This window comes from Argentina silus, assembly GCF_951799395.1.
Source record: "Argentina silus genome assembly, chromosome: 2".
Classification (NCBI taxonomy): Eukaryota; Metazoa; Chordata; class Actinopteri; order Argentiniformes; family Argentinidae; genus Argentina; species Argentina silus.
Genome location: NC_139656.1, coordinates 28,364,140 through 28,381,137, shown reverse-complemented (window position 1 = coordinate 28,381,137; position 16,998 = coordinate 28,364,140). Strand labels below are relative to the sequence as shown.

At 42.5% G+C, this 16,998-nt stretch overlaps 2 protein-coding genes across 2 annotated transcripts; both read right to left on the bottom strand.

The window, feature by feature from the left end:
- Positions 1-639: 639 nt before the first annotated feature.
- On the bottom strand, positions 640-9,782 carry rcc1l (RCC1 like). The gene is made up of 12 exons (XM_083697529.1): positions 9,611-9,782; positions 8,866-9,167; positions 8,359-8,488; positions 6,789-6,914; positions 4,939-5,005; positions 4,417-4,468; positions 4,141-4,225; positions 3,467-3,648; positions 3,133-3,220; positions 2,767-2,940; positions 2,435-2,520; positions 640-2,282 (listed from the first exon to the last, which is right to left on the bottom strand). The coding sequence occupies exons 2-12, from the start codon at positions 9,151-9,153 to the stop codon at positions 2,205-2,207; spliced, it is 1,356 nt and encodes a 451-aa protein (XP_083553655.1). The 5' UTR covers positions 9,154-9,167; positions 9,611-9,782; the 3' UTR covers positions 640-2,204.
- Positions 9,783-10,168: 386 nt separating this feature from the next.
- On the bottom strand, positions 10,169-15,178 carry ncf1 (neutrophil cytosolic factor 1). The gene is made up of 11 exons (XM_083697535.1): positions 15,086-15,178; positions 14,786-14,866; positions 14,504-14,579; positions 13,080-13,245; positions 12,911-12,969; positions 12,667-12,789; positions 12,288-12,395; positions 11,769-11,886; positions 11,509-11,610; positions 11,085-11,266; positions 10,169-10,861 (listed from the first exon to the last, which is right to left on the bottom strand). The coding sequence occupies exons 1-11, from the start codon at positions 15,155-15,157 to the stop codon at positions 10,653-10,655; spliced, it is 1,296 nt and encodes a 431-aa protein (XP_083553661.1). The 5' UTR covers positions 15,158-15,178; the 3' UTR covers positions 10,169-10,652.
- Positions 15,179-16,998: the final 1,820 nt, after the last annotated feature.

Sequence of the window (16,998 nt, the reverse complement as noted above, 5' to 3'; positions counted from 1 at the left end):
CTGCTGTTGGGAATTAAGGTATTAAGGTATATGCTGTGTACTCGATCAGACTTTTTACACCAGAAACAAAATTATTCCTTATTAGTTAACAGCATAATTCTGGATTATCTGTTATTGTTTACATTTCCCTCTACACTGCCCTCTGCTTAGAAGAATCAACTGCTTATAAACTGTGGAGCAGAATCATTCCTATAACTACATTTAACTTTCTTGTATCAATCCAGTTTGAAATTGCCCAAGGTGGATGTGATTCTTATAAGAACACTGTATGAAAAAATGCAATCCTTTGGACTTTTACTTTGGCCCCCTGTAAAAGGCAAACCATGTCTCATTTCACCTTGGTTGGGAGGGTGTCTTGCAGTGCAATAACATTGTGGTCTGACATTAGTATTACAAATAAAGCCTGTATTCTATACTTGAACTGCAACTAAACTTAAAATACATTTCACACCTATTGTTGGTCCTTTTAACCCGTGTTTGCCATTTCTTGTTTGAACAAGCCAGTTGATCCAGGTATTGACACCTCTTGCACTGGTGACTGATCACCGTCCTTGTGGGTAGGTAGTCAAACCAGACGATCTCCCCCTTCAGTTCTAATTACTGCAAATACAAACAGCAGAGAAGACAGCCGGTAGAACGGACAACGGGAAGCATGGCATCAGTTATCTTTATTATTCGACCTGTGCAAACAATCTAGAGAACACAGAGGTCCTTTTGACTTGCGTTGAGAGGCTATACGTCATTACTTTGTCACTGCTTAAACACACAACGGCACAGGTGGAAGACGTACACTGTCAGAGGGTCAACTCGGCAGCAGTGTCCTCTTTGGTGTGGTTAACCAAATGACCTTTTTGACTTGCCAGAGGTCAGGTAAGCGATGCAGCCAATCAGCCATGCGGATTAGGCCTCTAGAAGGTGACAGATGGCAACAGTGACACAAGATTTATTTTTTATTTTTTTCTGACTCTTGGCAAACAGTGCCGATTTGAGTGACCAGATATGCTACAGTCTAATCATGCAATATAAATGTACAGAAGTGGCGAGTTTTAAACATGTCAAACAATATGTTCCCTAACTGTGGGAGGGTTCTATGATAACCTCAATTGAAGAAAATATTGTCTGTTTACTCATGACTATGAACATGAAACCAAACTACAGGTTTCAAACTCGCATGATGACACAATAACATAATACACACTGCTAACATTTTCAACACAAAGGTGAACATTGAGTTGGTACAGCTGTGTTTTCACTGGCAGTTGTAAAGAAAATGCAAAAAGGAAATAGTTTGTACAGTTCTTTAAACAGTAATATAATATGTTGGTCTTGCAATTGAAGAAAAATATATGTCTTCAGGAAAAGAAAAAACGTTAGTCTTGGTCATGGAGCTCTACTGCATATGATTTAGAGATTAATGAACTGCCAGCAGAATGGAGACAGCGCAGATTGATGCTGTAACCTGCGCATTCATTACTACTGACTGATTTGTAAGAACGCTTCAGTCACTAAGTGATTGCAGTCGATAAAGCCACCAGAAAACCGATGAACATGCTGTGAGTTTCCTGTCACCCTGTTGTTGCTGAATCATAAGGAGAGATCTGTAAGGGGACAACAATAAATACAAAACAAAATGGCCACTGATAACACAGCCCATGTAGACTTGGCAAATGAGGATTTCTAAATAAATGCAAATGACAACACCTCAGACACAGGTTAAAGTGCTATTTTAAAACACCAACAGTAAGGGAAAAATTACCAATGCATTTTGGAACATGAACAGCCTTCTCAGCAGAAGAAATCCATGGCTCCACAGAGTCCATTTTGAGCCGTGGAGGAAAGCTAGTGAAACCAGTCACTGGCATCAGCCTTGACGCTGCTCCACATCGCCTTACACGGGTCCCAATGCCTCCACAGCCAGATCGAGACTGTATAAAGATTAGACTAGACTCTTGCTTTTGAGCCCAGACTCCATTTCATCCTAGCTGTGCTGGAGACACAGGGAGCAGCTTGAATAGCTTCAATGGAGGGCAGTCACAAGAGGGTCTACCACCCGTAGAGAACAGCTGGCTCTCTGGTTTCAGGCCTTCGCTCGAGTCCACAGGACATAAGGCCAACGGGGTTGGACCCCTCCCTTCAGTGATGGGGGGGGGGGGGGGGTCACTGATAGAGCAGGCCGCAATGCACTGTCCCTGCTGACGAGAGGCTCAGATGAGGGACTTGACCAGCGTCACCATGTGGTCAACCCCACATGCTACATCCACCACTTGACCGGGCACAGTCACCTGAAACACGTACAACACACCACAAACACAGCCTCAACGTACGCAGAATTCAGCCCTTTAAACGGCATGCATTGGCGTGAGCTTATTTATCTATTTCATTAGAAACAATTATCATGAATTAGCTATTGGTGTGTAAATGTCTGCAGCCTTACCCGCCATGGAAAGTACTGATCTTCTTTCTTCCCAATACCCAGACATCCTCTCACATTCTTCCCCCACACAAACAGCTCTCCTCCATCTGCAATGACATGCTTCATCAGCACCGAATCCAATGACTACCCACTTAAAGTATGACAACACCTTCTCCAAAACAAAAAAATGACATGCATTTCAGCGTTTAAATGTGTACCAGACGACAGTTCCAGGATGAAAAGTTACACACGGTTCAAAATGACATAATCCAAAATTAAGTCTCGTTTTCACAAGGTCCTGGGGTGCAACTGAAGTCAAAAAGTCCCACATCATTCTGAAATACGCAGCTCACCTGTGACGGCAGCAAAATGGTTCAGCCCACAGCGGATGCGACTGACAGTCACAGAGGGGTTAAACTCTGTGCGACCGAACAGCGTCGGTGGGATCAGCTCAGGGGTTTGGGATTCAGAGAGATTAGGGCCTTTTCCAAGGATGCCATAGCCCCACACAAATACCTCCCCTCTCTCTGCAAAGACAAATCTTGCCTTTAATGACATTTATACATGTGGCAGTAACAATGATTTATTCCAGACCCAAACCTAGGTTTGGGCTAATTAGGGCTTCCGACGTTTTGCTTAACATTCCAGACCCTTCACATCTGTGCACATTGAAAGGGTAGGAGCGAGGGGGAGGGGCTAGGGGGCAGAATGGAACCCACCGTTCAGAATGGCCACCTGCGCACCTCCACATGCCGCCTGGGTCACCTTGCCTACCCCCTTAAAGGGAAGGAGGCGAGGACAGTTGAGCTGAAGAGAGGAAAAACAGAATCTCAATATCCAAACAAAAAAAGCCAGTTTTTGTAGCCTAACAGAAGGCCAAGTCCAGTGGGTATGGTCTAGAGAGCCTCTGTAAGTGCCCATGAACATGTAACACCTCAAATTAGCTTTGCCATAGATATAGCATACTGTAGTGAATAAGCCATCAATGGCCACGGTGTTGTTGTCGTCATCGTCGTCCCGCCCCCACCAGCACCATGAAGCGAGGCTCCTCACCTGTGTGGACTCAGTGACAGAGGACAGCTGCAGGTACTCCGAGTTGCCCCAGCCATAGAGCTGGCCCTCGCAGGACACGGCCAGGCTACAGTCTCCATAGGTGGTCACCTGCGCCACCTTCACTCCAGCCAGGTCCCCTTCCACAGGCAGCGGCCTGGGAGACATGTCGTGGTGGCCCAGACCTGAAACCATATCATACCTCTATGGCTCTACGGTAGTGAGAGTGTGTGAGAGGCTTGACTTATACCGCAAGTCAGGCATGACCATACAGGCATGACCATACAGGCTTGACCATACAGGCATGACCATACAGGCATGACCATACAGGCTTGACCATACAGGCTTGACCATACAGGCTTGACCATACAGGCATGACCATACAGGCATGACCATACAGGCATGACCATACAGGCATGACCATACAGGCATGACCATACTGTCAGTACGTAACGTGTCGCCGCTCTGAGTCGGGTCTCACAGGAGCTCAGTTTATTCATACAATATTATGCTACTTAGTAAGTAAAACGGGGTAATCCTACTAAGAGTTAACCGATTACAGATATCTGAAAAAAGAACAAACACAGTGCCCAACAAACACAGTGCCCAACAAACACAGTAATAAGTGCCCCTTGCAAGTGTGTGTGTGTGTGTGTGTGTAGGGTATGCCAGCGTACCTGTCTGTCCGTCTGCCCCCCATCCACAGGCATACACCTTGCCCGTCTCAGTCAGGAACAGACTATGGTCCTGCCCACACGCCACCTACAGGACAGAATTGGCACCTGTGGTCATTAGTTACCAGGGCATTCTGCTGCATGCCTTTTTTAATGAGTGTAAAGCACTTGGGTTGCTTATGTAGGACAAGGCAAGGCTAAAGTACATCATATTTAAATAAGTCAATACATCACAGAGGCTCCTGTCCCCATTTGCACGAGGGTGGAGGCTGAACCCACCTGGGTGACCGGGCTGTCAAAGCCCTCCATCTTGTGAATGACGTGACTGGCACTGTGATCAGAGGGAGAGAAGAGTCATCAATCTCTTACACGGGGTGGCTTGTCTCTCCAGAAAAGGTCACCTCTCCCCTCCCTGTCAAGCATTTTGCACTTAGTCCTTTCACTGACAAACATGTCCTAATTCAAACAGCCCGAGAATGTCATTTTCTCCAAGCAGTCCTTTCAAAGAAGTGAAAACACATAAATGTAATTGGTTTGTTCCAACTCTTGCACCTAATCAGTCAGAGAAGCGGAGAGATTCCTGGAGTGAATAAATGTGCAGCCTGCATTGATTTCACAGTATGACTCATTAGCATGACTCAACACACACCATTGTAGCATGACAACAGCAGAGGGGGAGACATTCTCTTGCATCCACAGGCCCATTTCGGCTTTATCAACTGCATCACAAGTGTGTGTGTGTGTGTGTGTGTGTGTGTGTGTGTGTGTGTGTGTGTAGATGAGAGAGAAAGAGAGGCACACCTGTAGATTTCATCTTCAACTATCTTCCTCCCACATTGGCCATAGGCATTGTTCCCCAGACTGAACACTTTGAAGTGGGAGAGAGAGAACAAGAGAAAGGGAGAGAGAGAGAGAAACTTGTGGGAGTGTGCTCCTGGGGCATGTTTGATTAAATTGTGAAATCATGTTTCGTTGTGAAATCATGGAGGACAATGAAAAGGTCACAGAGGAGCAGAACACAGGATCTATGTTACCTATGTCAGCAATGCAACTCATATTCAAGATGCATTACATTGATGTGACCCAGAACATTATGATGGAATAATAGTTGCAGTTGTTTGTTTTTTTTAAATGTCAAAATGCTATGAATATGCAACTATTACTCTTCTGTCAGCAATAACATTACCTAAAATTATATTTATTTTCTGCAAAGTGCATACACTGTCAGGATTCAAATTACACATGGACTCATGCGGATGTCCTAAAAATAGTGGACTGGACCAACATTCATATTATCGATGTTTATGGGGGTGTTGCTCGCGTCAATCATTCCAAACATTATAAGGGTGCCCTGATTTGATTTAATTTAATGTGAGTGATCTGCACCCCTGTGTGCCACTTCGGTATGACAAACAATCGCCTCTCATACAGGTTCGGAACTTCACATATTCAAATCAAAACCTGACTCAGGATAACGGCCTGAAGATTCCAAATTAACTTTTCCAACTGCCACCCCTCTGATGATGTTATTGCTAGCCGGAGCCTATTCAATGTATATCATTAGCCACTGGGTGGAAAAGAAGAGTGCTGAGATAAACAGGGCATGTTCAGGCTCATCAACTGAGGGGGGAAATCTGACCCGGTGTGACTGTCTACTTGGGGTAGCATATACAGCACCAGTCAAACGTTTGGACACACCTTCTCATTCAATGGTTTTTCTTTATTTTTTATTATTTTCTACATTGTAGATTAATATTGAAGACATCAAAACTATGAAGGAACACATATGGAATTATGTAGTAAACAAAAAAGTGTTAGACAAACCAGAATATGTTTTATATTTTAGATTCTTCAAAGTAGCCACCTTTTGCAAGTTTGTGTCCAAACTTTTGACTGGTACTGTACATTTGTTGCCTTCCTTTCTCACGTAGTCCTCGTAGCATGATAGAGATGTCCCTGCTCTGTCACAGCCATAGGCATCTGTTCAACTCCATCATTAAAATCAAATCACTTAAATCCCCCCTCCCCCCCCCCCAAAAAAAACGAATCGAACCCAGCACCTCACACCTGAAAGAGCAGGGACATCTATATCTATGAGAAAGGGAGGCTACAACAGTATATGATGATATATTAGGTGGAATGGAGGTAATTTGCGTTTGTATCGAGCTAGCTTTATGGATCGTACATTAGGTGTAATTGAGCTAATGTGGGTTTGTATTGAGATAGCTTTTTGTAATGTAGAGTCACTACAGTATTTATCCAATTAAACATTATTGCAGCCATAAGTGCTGTTCAAGTCAATCATTAAAATGAAAATCACTTAAATCGCCCCCGAAAACATGCTCCAAGCAGGGACCAAACCCTGCACATCATGTGTGAAAGAACAAAGACATCTCTATCATGCTATGCGGAGTATGTGAGAAAGGGAGGCAACAAATGTACATGATTAGCTGTCACGTTGTTAGCGGAAATCCGACTGATTAAAGCTAGTTCAATACAAACGTATATTAGCTAAATTGCACCAGAAAACATCCATTAAATACACATACACTCATACTTCTGATTATTGCGCAATATCAAAACCCGGAAGTAGACGCCACCCCGAGTAGCTCACACTTCTCAAATTTCTGCCAACTGCCATATTCTCTTACCACCCTCTGTGGTGAGCACCAGGGAGTGGGCACGGCCACATGCCACCTGCACCACGCGGGTCTGCTGGGGGTGGGCCAGGGGGAGGGCCACCGGGGAGGGCTCCAGCATGTAGTCGTAGCTCTTAACTAGACAGGGAACACATGGGAAGAATAAGATCTCTGTGATAGGCAGCTGCTCATTCACAGGTATCAGACACAGGTCATGTATACATCCACACCAATGTTTCACTCATTCAGTGCCGAGGATGAATAAAGTCACCCAAATATCTCAACATTCTAGAGTTGTGGGGTGATGTTATTCACCAAAAGTGCATAAATGATGATGCTTCATTTTGTAGCCAATCAAAGTATTGTTGCTAGGTAAAAATCCCACATAAAACACTTGGCGCTCGAGGTGGTTAGTGTTCCGGAATCTCTTTGGCAGTTGGTGAGTTAAGCCATCTGAATAGTGTCAAAGTAAAGCAGGCGGTGAGTGAGTGTGCTGTACAAATCACATTGTAAAACGTGTGAAGCTTATTTCCTTTAAAAATCAATGCCCTGTACTGTATTACTGTACAATATCCAGCGCTTACAATGCAGTGGTATTTCCACCTGTTACCACAGACACAACTTGCCAATACGCCTGCGCTCAGACATGTGGTGTGAGCAAAAATCCAACTTGATGTGAAAATCTACTCAGGTTTTGATCTTGCACAGTAATCGGAGGTATGAGTGTACGTGTATTTAATGGATGGACGGGTGTAATCAACATTTTGCTGCCTATTTATCCAACCTTTTCATATATCCGACCATCCCACCTTCGTTCATCCTGTAATAAAAAGTGTGCCTCTGGATTGTTTTGTTGAACTTATTGAGCCCACCTACAGTAGTGATGGGCAGGAGAAATGGGCTTGTTGTTGATTAACTATTATGCTTATGGGAACATCCATTAAATAAACGTACGCTCATACTTCTGATTGTTGCGCAATATCAAAACCCCAAAATGGCCCAGAAACAGATGGCGAGTAGATTTTCACCCGAGTGGGAATTTCACTCACATTGGTTGAAAATAGAGTCCATAGACTGAAACCAAAAACACACCGCCGCACTCCATCACTGAACAAAAACATGCTTCAATATCCTACTTGTTTGTGGTGTTCTTGCAGAAAGCTGGAATGCAGTCAAAATACTTACAAGCAGAGATGTTTTATCCGCTTTTATTCAGTGATCAAGTGCGGCAGTGTGTTGTTGTTTAAGCCGTGAGTTGCATTTGCATCTATCCAGGTGTGAAGTCTATGAGAGGGTGCTTGTGAAGTAATTCTTCCTTTTTCTAGCATTGTGACTGCCAACGGCCCCTGGTCCTAGCATGGATTTGTTTTTCTTATGATCACTGATGTATAGATGATTCACTTACTTTAGACAAATGTACTTGTTCTAAGTCGCTTTGGATAAAAGCGTCTGCTAAATGTCAAAAAAATGTAAATGTAAATGTTGTGGAGGATGTGGGAGTGAGAGTGAGAGTGAGGGAGTGAGAGAGTGAGGGAGGGAGTGAGAGAGTGAGAGAGAGAGTGAGAGAAAGAGTGTCTCTTACGTCGGTCGTGTTGGGTGCGTTGGAAGCCCAGCTGAGAGTCTTTGTTGAGGCCCATGCCCCACACCTTGGTGAGATCCTTCGTGGAGGAGGACAGGAGGGTGAAGCCGTACCCACAAGCTGCAGAGGAGATCTGAGGTGGTGACCGGAGTCAGTCAAATAGTGTACAGATCATATTTTAACAAGCATGCATCCTAAACATTGATATTAGGTATTGTTCTGAGTGTCAACTTGCATTATAAGTAAGCTTTCCTGCTAAATGCACAGCACAATGAGCTTACGGTAGGAGAGGTCAAAACACACATGTACTATGAGCATTATCAGCTGGTAGTAATACTTCAGTTGTCACCAATCGGGTGTGTTAGTGCCAGACTGAAAAAAAAGGTCTACAGGACCAAGGTTGGTCCCTGTGTCATACTGTTTCTGCCGTTATGAGCACCACAAGAGGTTATATCATCTTTATACACAAGGAGTTTGCAAGTCAGACAGCTAGCTTAGGAAGTGTGTAACCTGCTGTTCGGTCTCCAGACGGTAAGGGGTGAGCTGGTACTTCCTGGGCTTCTTTCTGCCACTGTCAGGGACGACAAAACTGGGGATGCCAAGGGCTCCTGTGTAACTAAACCCCCATACGAACACCTTGTGGTTGGCTTTTCTGTGCTTCCCAACGTATTGAAACACTGGACCATTGTCTTTTCGCTCCCGCGGTTTTGGAGCACTGCTAGACGTCGCATATGTTCGAGCTCCCAGCGCCATCCTGTATCTGGAGGTGGCGCACCGTGGGACGCACGACAAGGCCATCCTCTTCTTGCTTCCTAAGAAATGAAATAAGAGTATAACGGTTTGCATTTTTTTTTACATTACATTTATGGCATTTAGCAGACGCCTTTATCCAAAGCGACTTACAACAAATACATTTGTTTCAGTAAGTTAATCATCTATCCATCAGTCATCATAAGATAAAGTAGTCTATGCTCAGACCAGGGGCCATAGGCAGTCACAATGCTAGAAGAATAACAAATTAAAATTGTTATTTTGAAGGTGATATAGCCCAACAGATATTATGTTACTACGTTCACTCGATACGCAGTCGAGGGAAACTGATGGGGCTAAAGTCTTGAAGACGATGAGACATTATAGCCACAAGATATGAGTCGGAAGAAAGTGGAAGTCAATTCTCTAGGGAGCTTCCTAGCTAGCTAGCATTTGACAAGCAATGACTTTTTCTAACCAGTCGTTAGTGCAGAACTTTGCTTACCTATAGCGATCCTTTCAAACAAACGTGCGTCTCTTGACCATACAACAGTAGCAATGAACGGCAAAAATAAATAAGTGTAATTGTATCGTTATACGGGAACATTAAGAAACGAATGTGCTGTGTGTGTATTCAAATGCCAATAACATTGACAGGCGTGTATTCTTAAAGGAAGGCGCCATGACAGCACATACTTCTAATGCGCATGACAGTCATCCCTGTGTGCACTTTGACCTTTGACCCTTCCACCACACGTGTCGGGAGCAGCATGCCACCTGCTGGGCTGGAAGTGTACTACTGCTATCTGTCCAATCCTTACTGAAAGCAGTAGCACTGAATGCAGCCTGACATTATCTGGCAGTACAATGATGTTTCTGGAGACCCACAGTCGAGCTGGCTTTTGCGTCACCCCAGGATTAACTCTCAAATGAATCAAGGGCTTGAGGAGAATTAGGTGTGTTAGTGCCTTTGCTTGAACAAAAGCATGCACACCCTTATCTCCATAATCAGGTGTGAAGAGTACTGTATTCAATAGCATATCAGAGGGAAGAAACTGCACAATTATGTCTGAGTAATATTTATTATGAATTACAAATAGCTTACATATAAATAACAGAATAACTAAGCTTAAGTTCCCCTAAATCACATACTCATGTGCAACAAGCTTATAAAAAATGTAACTTAGGCCTATCACACATCTTGTAAAAAGAAAAAGAAGGGTAATAAAAGATAGCTTTAAAATGTTGCATTGCTCATAGTACCAGTGAGAAAGCTGACACATTAAAGCAGATACTTCAAACATTACTACGCCTAGCTTTGGTGCACACATTCACATTCACTATTGTTCTACTTTCTCTATATGCAGGTAATGCTAAGTGCTAAATTGCTCCAACTCATAACAAAATGAATAATGATCCTCTTGGTGACATGATCTTTCTTCATCCTCTGTCCAGCTTATGTTGAGAACACTAACCCACCTCATTGCTGCCTGCATCGCATTACTGCCACAGCAAGATCAGATTGCCTAAACTCAGATTGCCTAAAATTAGCTTCCGGTGGATTTGCGGATGCTGAGTTTCTTGCGGGTGTTCTCAGTGCAGCGCTCCATGATGAGCTCAGGAGTGGGTCGAGGTGGGATAAGGGGACCCCCTTTCTTCAGCTCACCCCCTTTCTTCACCTCACCCCCTTTCTCCAGCTCATCCACTTTCTCCAGCTCACCTTCAGGGCTGGAGCCTCCTGGCTCAGGGATATTGTCTGAGAGAGAGAGAGAGAGAGAGAGAGAGAGAGAGAGAGAGCACACAACAAACAACATGAACACAACGTTAGCCCACATTAATAAAGTCACCATAGATATAATACACAACCCTACCAATGAAGGCCTCACAGTTAAGTCTACAGTGGGTACTAACCATAGCCAATACCTCACCACCACAGAAATGATGCCACACCGTATCAAAATGGCGCCCTGATGGCATACCTCCATTCGTCTTCTCTTGCAGAGGGGGCTGTGTGGAGGCTTTGGTGGTGCGCGGAGCGGGGCGCGGAGTGGGGAGGCTGCCCTTCTGCTGAATGAAGAGTCGGCTGTTCCTGCGGTAGTCATCCTGGCTGATCCGCTTGCGCCTTTTGCCATGGATACTCTGAGCATTGCGAATGGTAGACCTGCAACCCAGACAGGATATTTGGAAAGAGGACATGAGGACACATTGCACGAAAAAGGTCACCAAAAAAAATCACATTACACAGAAGATAAGGGACAAAAATAGAATGGCATAAAACACAGAAGACAAGGGTACTTGTATTTGCAGGATATGCATGCTTTTATTATTTACATTTGTCCATTAAGGAAGTAATTGAAAATTCAATTGTGAAGCCTTGTTGCATTGGGAGAGATTTAGACCTACCGTCTGGGTGGTGGTCTCCTCAAGGCAACCTCGGATATTTGCCTCTTCTCTCCAGTATGTTGGAGAAACATGGAGGGGAAGTGCCCTGTCTCCTCTCCTTTCCTGTTCAAGACACCCAACAAGTACTTAGAAATAGTGTGTGTGTGTGTGTGTGTGTGCGTGTGTGTGTCGTTTTGTCCCCAAACAACTCCCTGTGGCCCAATGTTCATTACATTTCTAAGAGAGAGGGTTCTAAGAGAGAGGTACAGGATAATGCTTACCTGACCACCCACCAGCCATCCAGGAGCTTGTGAATGACCTCAATCTTTTCTCCTGACTCAAGAGTCAGCTCATCGTCCTGGACTGCCTCGTAGGCTGTGGTGGTGATGTACAGTTCTCCTGTGGGGAGACCCTCACAAAGTTAAAAGGATATATCTCAACCCTTTTGTTCCACCTGAAGGAAAACCTCATATTAGACCCCACATTAGTCATTTTGACGTTTTTTAGCTGATATATGACGTCTTGGTGCTGCACAATGTTATTGCACAATGATTCAAGTCTGAAAAGTCAAACAACCTTTCGACACATTTTATTGAGAATAGCTCAAAGGCATATTTGTTACTTTCCCAAATAGCTCTGTGAATGACTAACGTCACCACTCGGTGGTTCCGTTCTTTGAATATTTTTTTCAAGAAAAGCCAGGAAGGAAAACTGGCTGGCATGGGCCTTAAATAGATAGTATAAACAGATGCCAGTAGTTTAGGCTCATCGTTTGACCCCATGGCAGGGTGGTGACTTGCCTGCGTAGTCAGGTGCTGCTTCTTCTGGCTCCTCAGGTCCGTCCAGTGGCTCCAGATAGGAGGCTGGCACCCAGCCGCGCTTGGACTCACACTGGCAGAACCACCAACCTGCACCCAGAAAAAGGATCACAGGTCAAAAATCACACAGAAAAACTGAGCATAAACACTACATTTATTTGGATAATTAATTTTTCCTCAGCACTTGCCCCATATTACATTAGGTGTACATTATCACACAATTGTGTGCATATCACTTCCTGTAAATGCTTGGTGCTGCCACCTAGTGGACACTAAAATCAACCCCCTGACATTTTAACACCTCCATTTTCAGATGAGTTCTGCTGCTTGGCCAACAATGTTGACTCTTATCGCGACTCACCATTTGAGCTTTTCTCCACAATCTCCACCAAGTCACCAGTGTGCAGGTTGATCTCATGTTTGGAGGTCTTGCTGAAGTCTCCAATGACCCTGTAGCTGTCCAGTATGATGGGCCCTGAGATCTCTAGGTGGAGGACAGTAAGAAACTATTGGAGATCCCTTCATAACTGGACTAACATAGATGACCCAACATTCTCAGACTACTTTTACAAGTGATGTAACAACATCAATGGGACGAGTCTTACCAGATGTGTTGCCTCTGGATTTGTCACCGGACGTCACAAAGGTCTCATTTCTTTTGGCTCTACAGGAAAGAAATAGTGAACTCATCACTAACCCGTATAAATCCAAAAGTAAGCAAATTATGCATTATGTATTTAGTAAAGCTTAGTGTGTGACGCTGTTTTTACTAACTGGTTTAAAGTAGGTGGGTTCTCATCCTCTGGTCGGACTTTGAAGAAACGATGCACAAGTTGTGAACGAGATATCTTGGGGGGCAGGTTGATGAGAGAGTGGCAGTACTCAGAGAGAGTGCTCTGTCTGGTCAAGGTGGACCTTTGGCTGTCCAACCACTTTGGTGCTGAGGAGAGAGAGCAGGGAGTTAGAAAATGAGTAGGACATCTGAAATAGAGCTGTCACTTCTTACCAAGCATTTACATGGTGTAATCTGTGAAATGGTGGACCTGTAACTTGTTGAGGCACTCAATACAAACTGCACATACTGTAGTTGTGAAAAATCCATTATGTATTAGTATGTCCCATGGTTACCAGTATCTTCTTCATCCTTTCAATGCTTAGATTCATAGGTGGTTGTATACAGTACATAGCATTTATATAGAGGGAAATCAGTCTGGTTTAAAATAAGATGCTAATCGTTTGACTACCCTATATTTGCACATCTCTGTTCACCATATTATGATACTTAAGGGGAAGATACAAATGTTGCACAGAGCAGTTTAGGTTTGTAAGTAACTTCTCCTTCCCCAAATTGCATCACCAGTCCCTGTAACCACTAACACAGCAGTTTTGTTTTCATTAAATATTCCGTAGTCTACAATATTACAACAGATACTTTTTTCAGATAAAGATCATGCAGGTTAGGGAGAACTGAAAGAGCAACCTGTTGGGTACAAATCCACAATGGTGCAATATGTGATTAGCCCATGTACCTTACACATACAGTTGTAGACATGGTCATAAATTAACAGTACTTCTCAACTGCCATAATCTATCAATGTACATGATAAGTTAACATTGGAGAATCAGAAGATACTAGATGCAAATAAATATTTTTTTTATACTACTAAAGAATTTTTCATGTCCTGGTGTCACAGTTTACTGCTCAGCTTTCATGTCAAAAAGGAGAAGCACATTTTTCTAAGCAGGTGCTTCCTTATGCAAAGCAAAGGCTAAAAACTATTAATAAAAAAATAAAAAATTCCTTCTTCTAGCATTGGGTTGGGGTTAGGGTTAGCATTGTGACTGCCTATGGCCCCTGGTCCGAGCATTGATTACTTTATCTTATGATGACTGATGGATAGATGATTCACTTACTTAAACAAATGTATTTGTTGTAAGTCGCTTTGGATAAAGGCATCTGCTAAATGCCATAAATGTAAATGTAAAACATAACACATCTGCACATCACACTACTAACCTTAAGCATTAAGCATTCAAACGTGTTCACTTTTTAAGTACTGAAGATTTGACTATTTTCAAATGACACAAGAGTATGATTGTGACATTTCAAAGACAAGTTGTCTTGAGACCAGTAGAGAATCTATAAGTGTTACAATTATAGGCAGTTTTACCACTGACTGTATACAGAATGTCCTTACCTGGTAAAGACGGGATGATCTTGTCTTTTTTATTAATATGTCCAGCCTCAATGGGGAACATTTCCTTCAGGCTTTTCTGTAACCCAGACACAAATTCTTATGACACCATCACTGACTGCAGATTATAGAGTTATAAGGAGATGGCTGTATTATCAGAGTTAAAAACATTAAACAACATTATCCAACATTGTTTGTCCGTATGAGCTCTCTATTTCTATGTCAGTTCTACCAACTTTGATGTTTTGTTTTCTGCCTAAAATGTATTGTCTGGTAAAGACTTACATGGAATGTGTGGATCTCTGGATATGTCCTGTAGATCAACTTCTCAAGCAGGTCACTCCATTTCACCATCATCATGTAGACCTTCAAACAAAGTAGTCAGAAATAAATGAGTGGCTTGAATCAACAATGCTCAACAATGATGCACAGATCTCTGAAATGATAACCATCTATCATTGCCACTGAGTATTCCACCATTAAGCCTTTCACTAACCCACGACTTAAGTAATGTATTTATCTATTAATCTTGTGACCGTTTTTTCTATTACTAGTAACTTCTGTAAATGTGGTCTCAAAGCTCACATAGTGCTGGCTGGGGAACAATCTCTTTTCGAAACCCAAAAGCTCAACATGTCTGATGTAGGTCTCCTCCATTGTGAGATGTATGAGTGATGGTGAAGTCCACAAGTGTGTCGAGTGATAGGGGAAGTGGGCTTTATATAGTGTGGCTTTGACCTCAGCTGTCAACCCCAGTGGGAGGTCCTTCAGCAGACACCTTGACATCCTCACGTAACGTTATTTGTTACCCAAAGGCCTCTTACTCATCTCAAAGACAGCTATTTCCCTGTATTAGTTACTGTATGAGCCTGTTATTTAACCAATGTAAAGTATACAGAGTGTATATTACATCAGATGTAACATGAGATGTTTTCATGAGATGTTTTCATGACATTACGTAACGATGGCAAATAAACACTGCCCGACTCCTGGAGCGAGGAAAGAAGATTTGCTTTTTGTCTATTCTATTTGGGAAAGTAACAAATATGCCTCTGAGCTATTCTCAATAAAATGTGTTCGAAAGGTTGTTTGACTTTTCAGATTTGCGATTTGTCTATTCAAAGTTGCATTCAATGAAATCCAAAGAACGGATGATCCTTTCTATCACCCATAGCCATAGATGTCTGTACCAGAGAGAGGATTTTGACCTTTTAAGCAGAGGTGGAGATAACAATAAGACATGCTGAATGATGTTAATGTGAACTGTACTTCATGTTTCTCATTGCTCATAAGTGGGGTCATAGGGACTTTTGTAGTACACAATCATGCCTGCAAGGCTTCTGATTTCAAAATGTTTTTGCAATGCAGAAAAAGGAACAAAGAACTGTTAGGAAACCCAAATAAAGCTCCCTAATAAATTGGCTTTGTACTTCCACTTTCGAGTAGGACTTGTGTTAATGATTGAGTCCACATTGCATTTTGGGAGAAAGAAATCAGGTATCCAAATAAACTGGAGACTATATTAGCATTCTTACAATGAAGGTGAGGTTTGTTTCAGAATGGCATATGGTTCAATGGCTTCAGGATCTTCATCACAATTTTAACAAATAGTTAATAGGTCTATCATGCACCAAATATCAGTGGACTGATTTATTTCCATAAAATGGTATGATACATTCACTCCTCTGATACTCTTACCCCTAACCTTAGTGATCTCCACAACATTGAATCAATTACAAAACATCCCCCTCCTCTCACCAATCTCCATCCGGTAATGAATGAGTCACCAGCCCATGACACAAAAGCAGCAGGGGAAAACACTAACCACATGTCTAATAAATGAAAGGAGGCAACCAAAACCACAAACAAAAAGCGGAAAGTCCTTGGAGGATATTCGTCAAGGCCACTGTATCATGAATAAGAGGGAAGAGATGGTACTTTTTACTGTTTGAGGAAGCCAGCAATCGTGAGGTTATGGGATATGCCAAACATGACACCCACTAATGTTAGTGTAAAATATTGTTGTGTTGTTTTTCATTCACTTTTAGAGCACATAAGAAGCATCTATGTTCTTTAGCAGCATTAATGTCCAATATAGGTGTCAAAACATGGACAGGGAACAGAAAAAGAAAAAGAAAAGCCTGAGACAAGTTACAAATTGTTCCATTTTGATTTGATTTATTTTTTTGGCTAAGAAATGTTATGGTCAAAAACCCAGAGTATAACATGAAAGTGTAAAACACTAATTTCCAATGTGGTCCTCGATGGAAATATTTAAAGTAACATTATTCTGAAGTAAGTTTATATTGTCAAACAATAGTAATTCAGATTCTAAGAACGAAGTTAGATTCACATTACGTGTTTTGTGGTTGGAAAAAAAAACTTTATTCAAACAAATATGCAAATCAAGTGTCCTCATAACTGAAAGAAAATACATACATGTAGTACTTCAAAACATGATACAGATAAGGAAGAACAAAATGGATTGAATTTCTTTA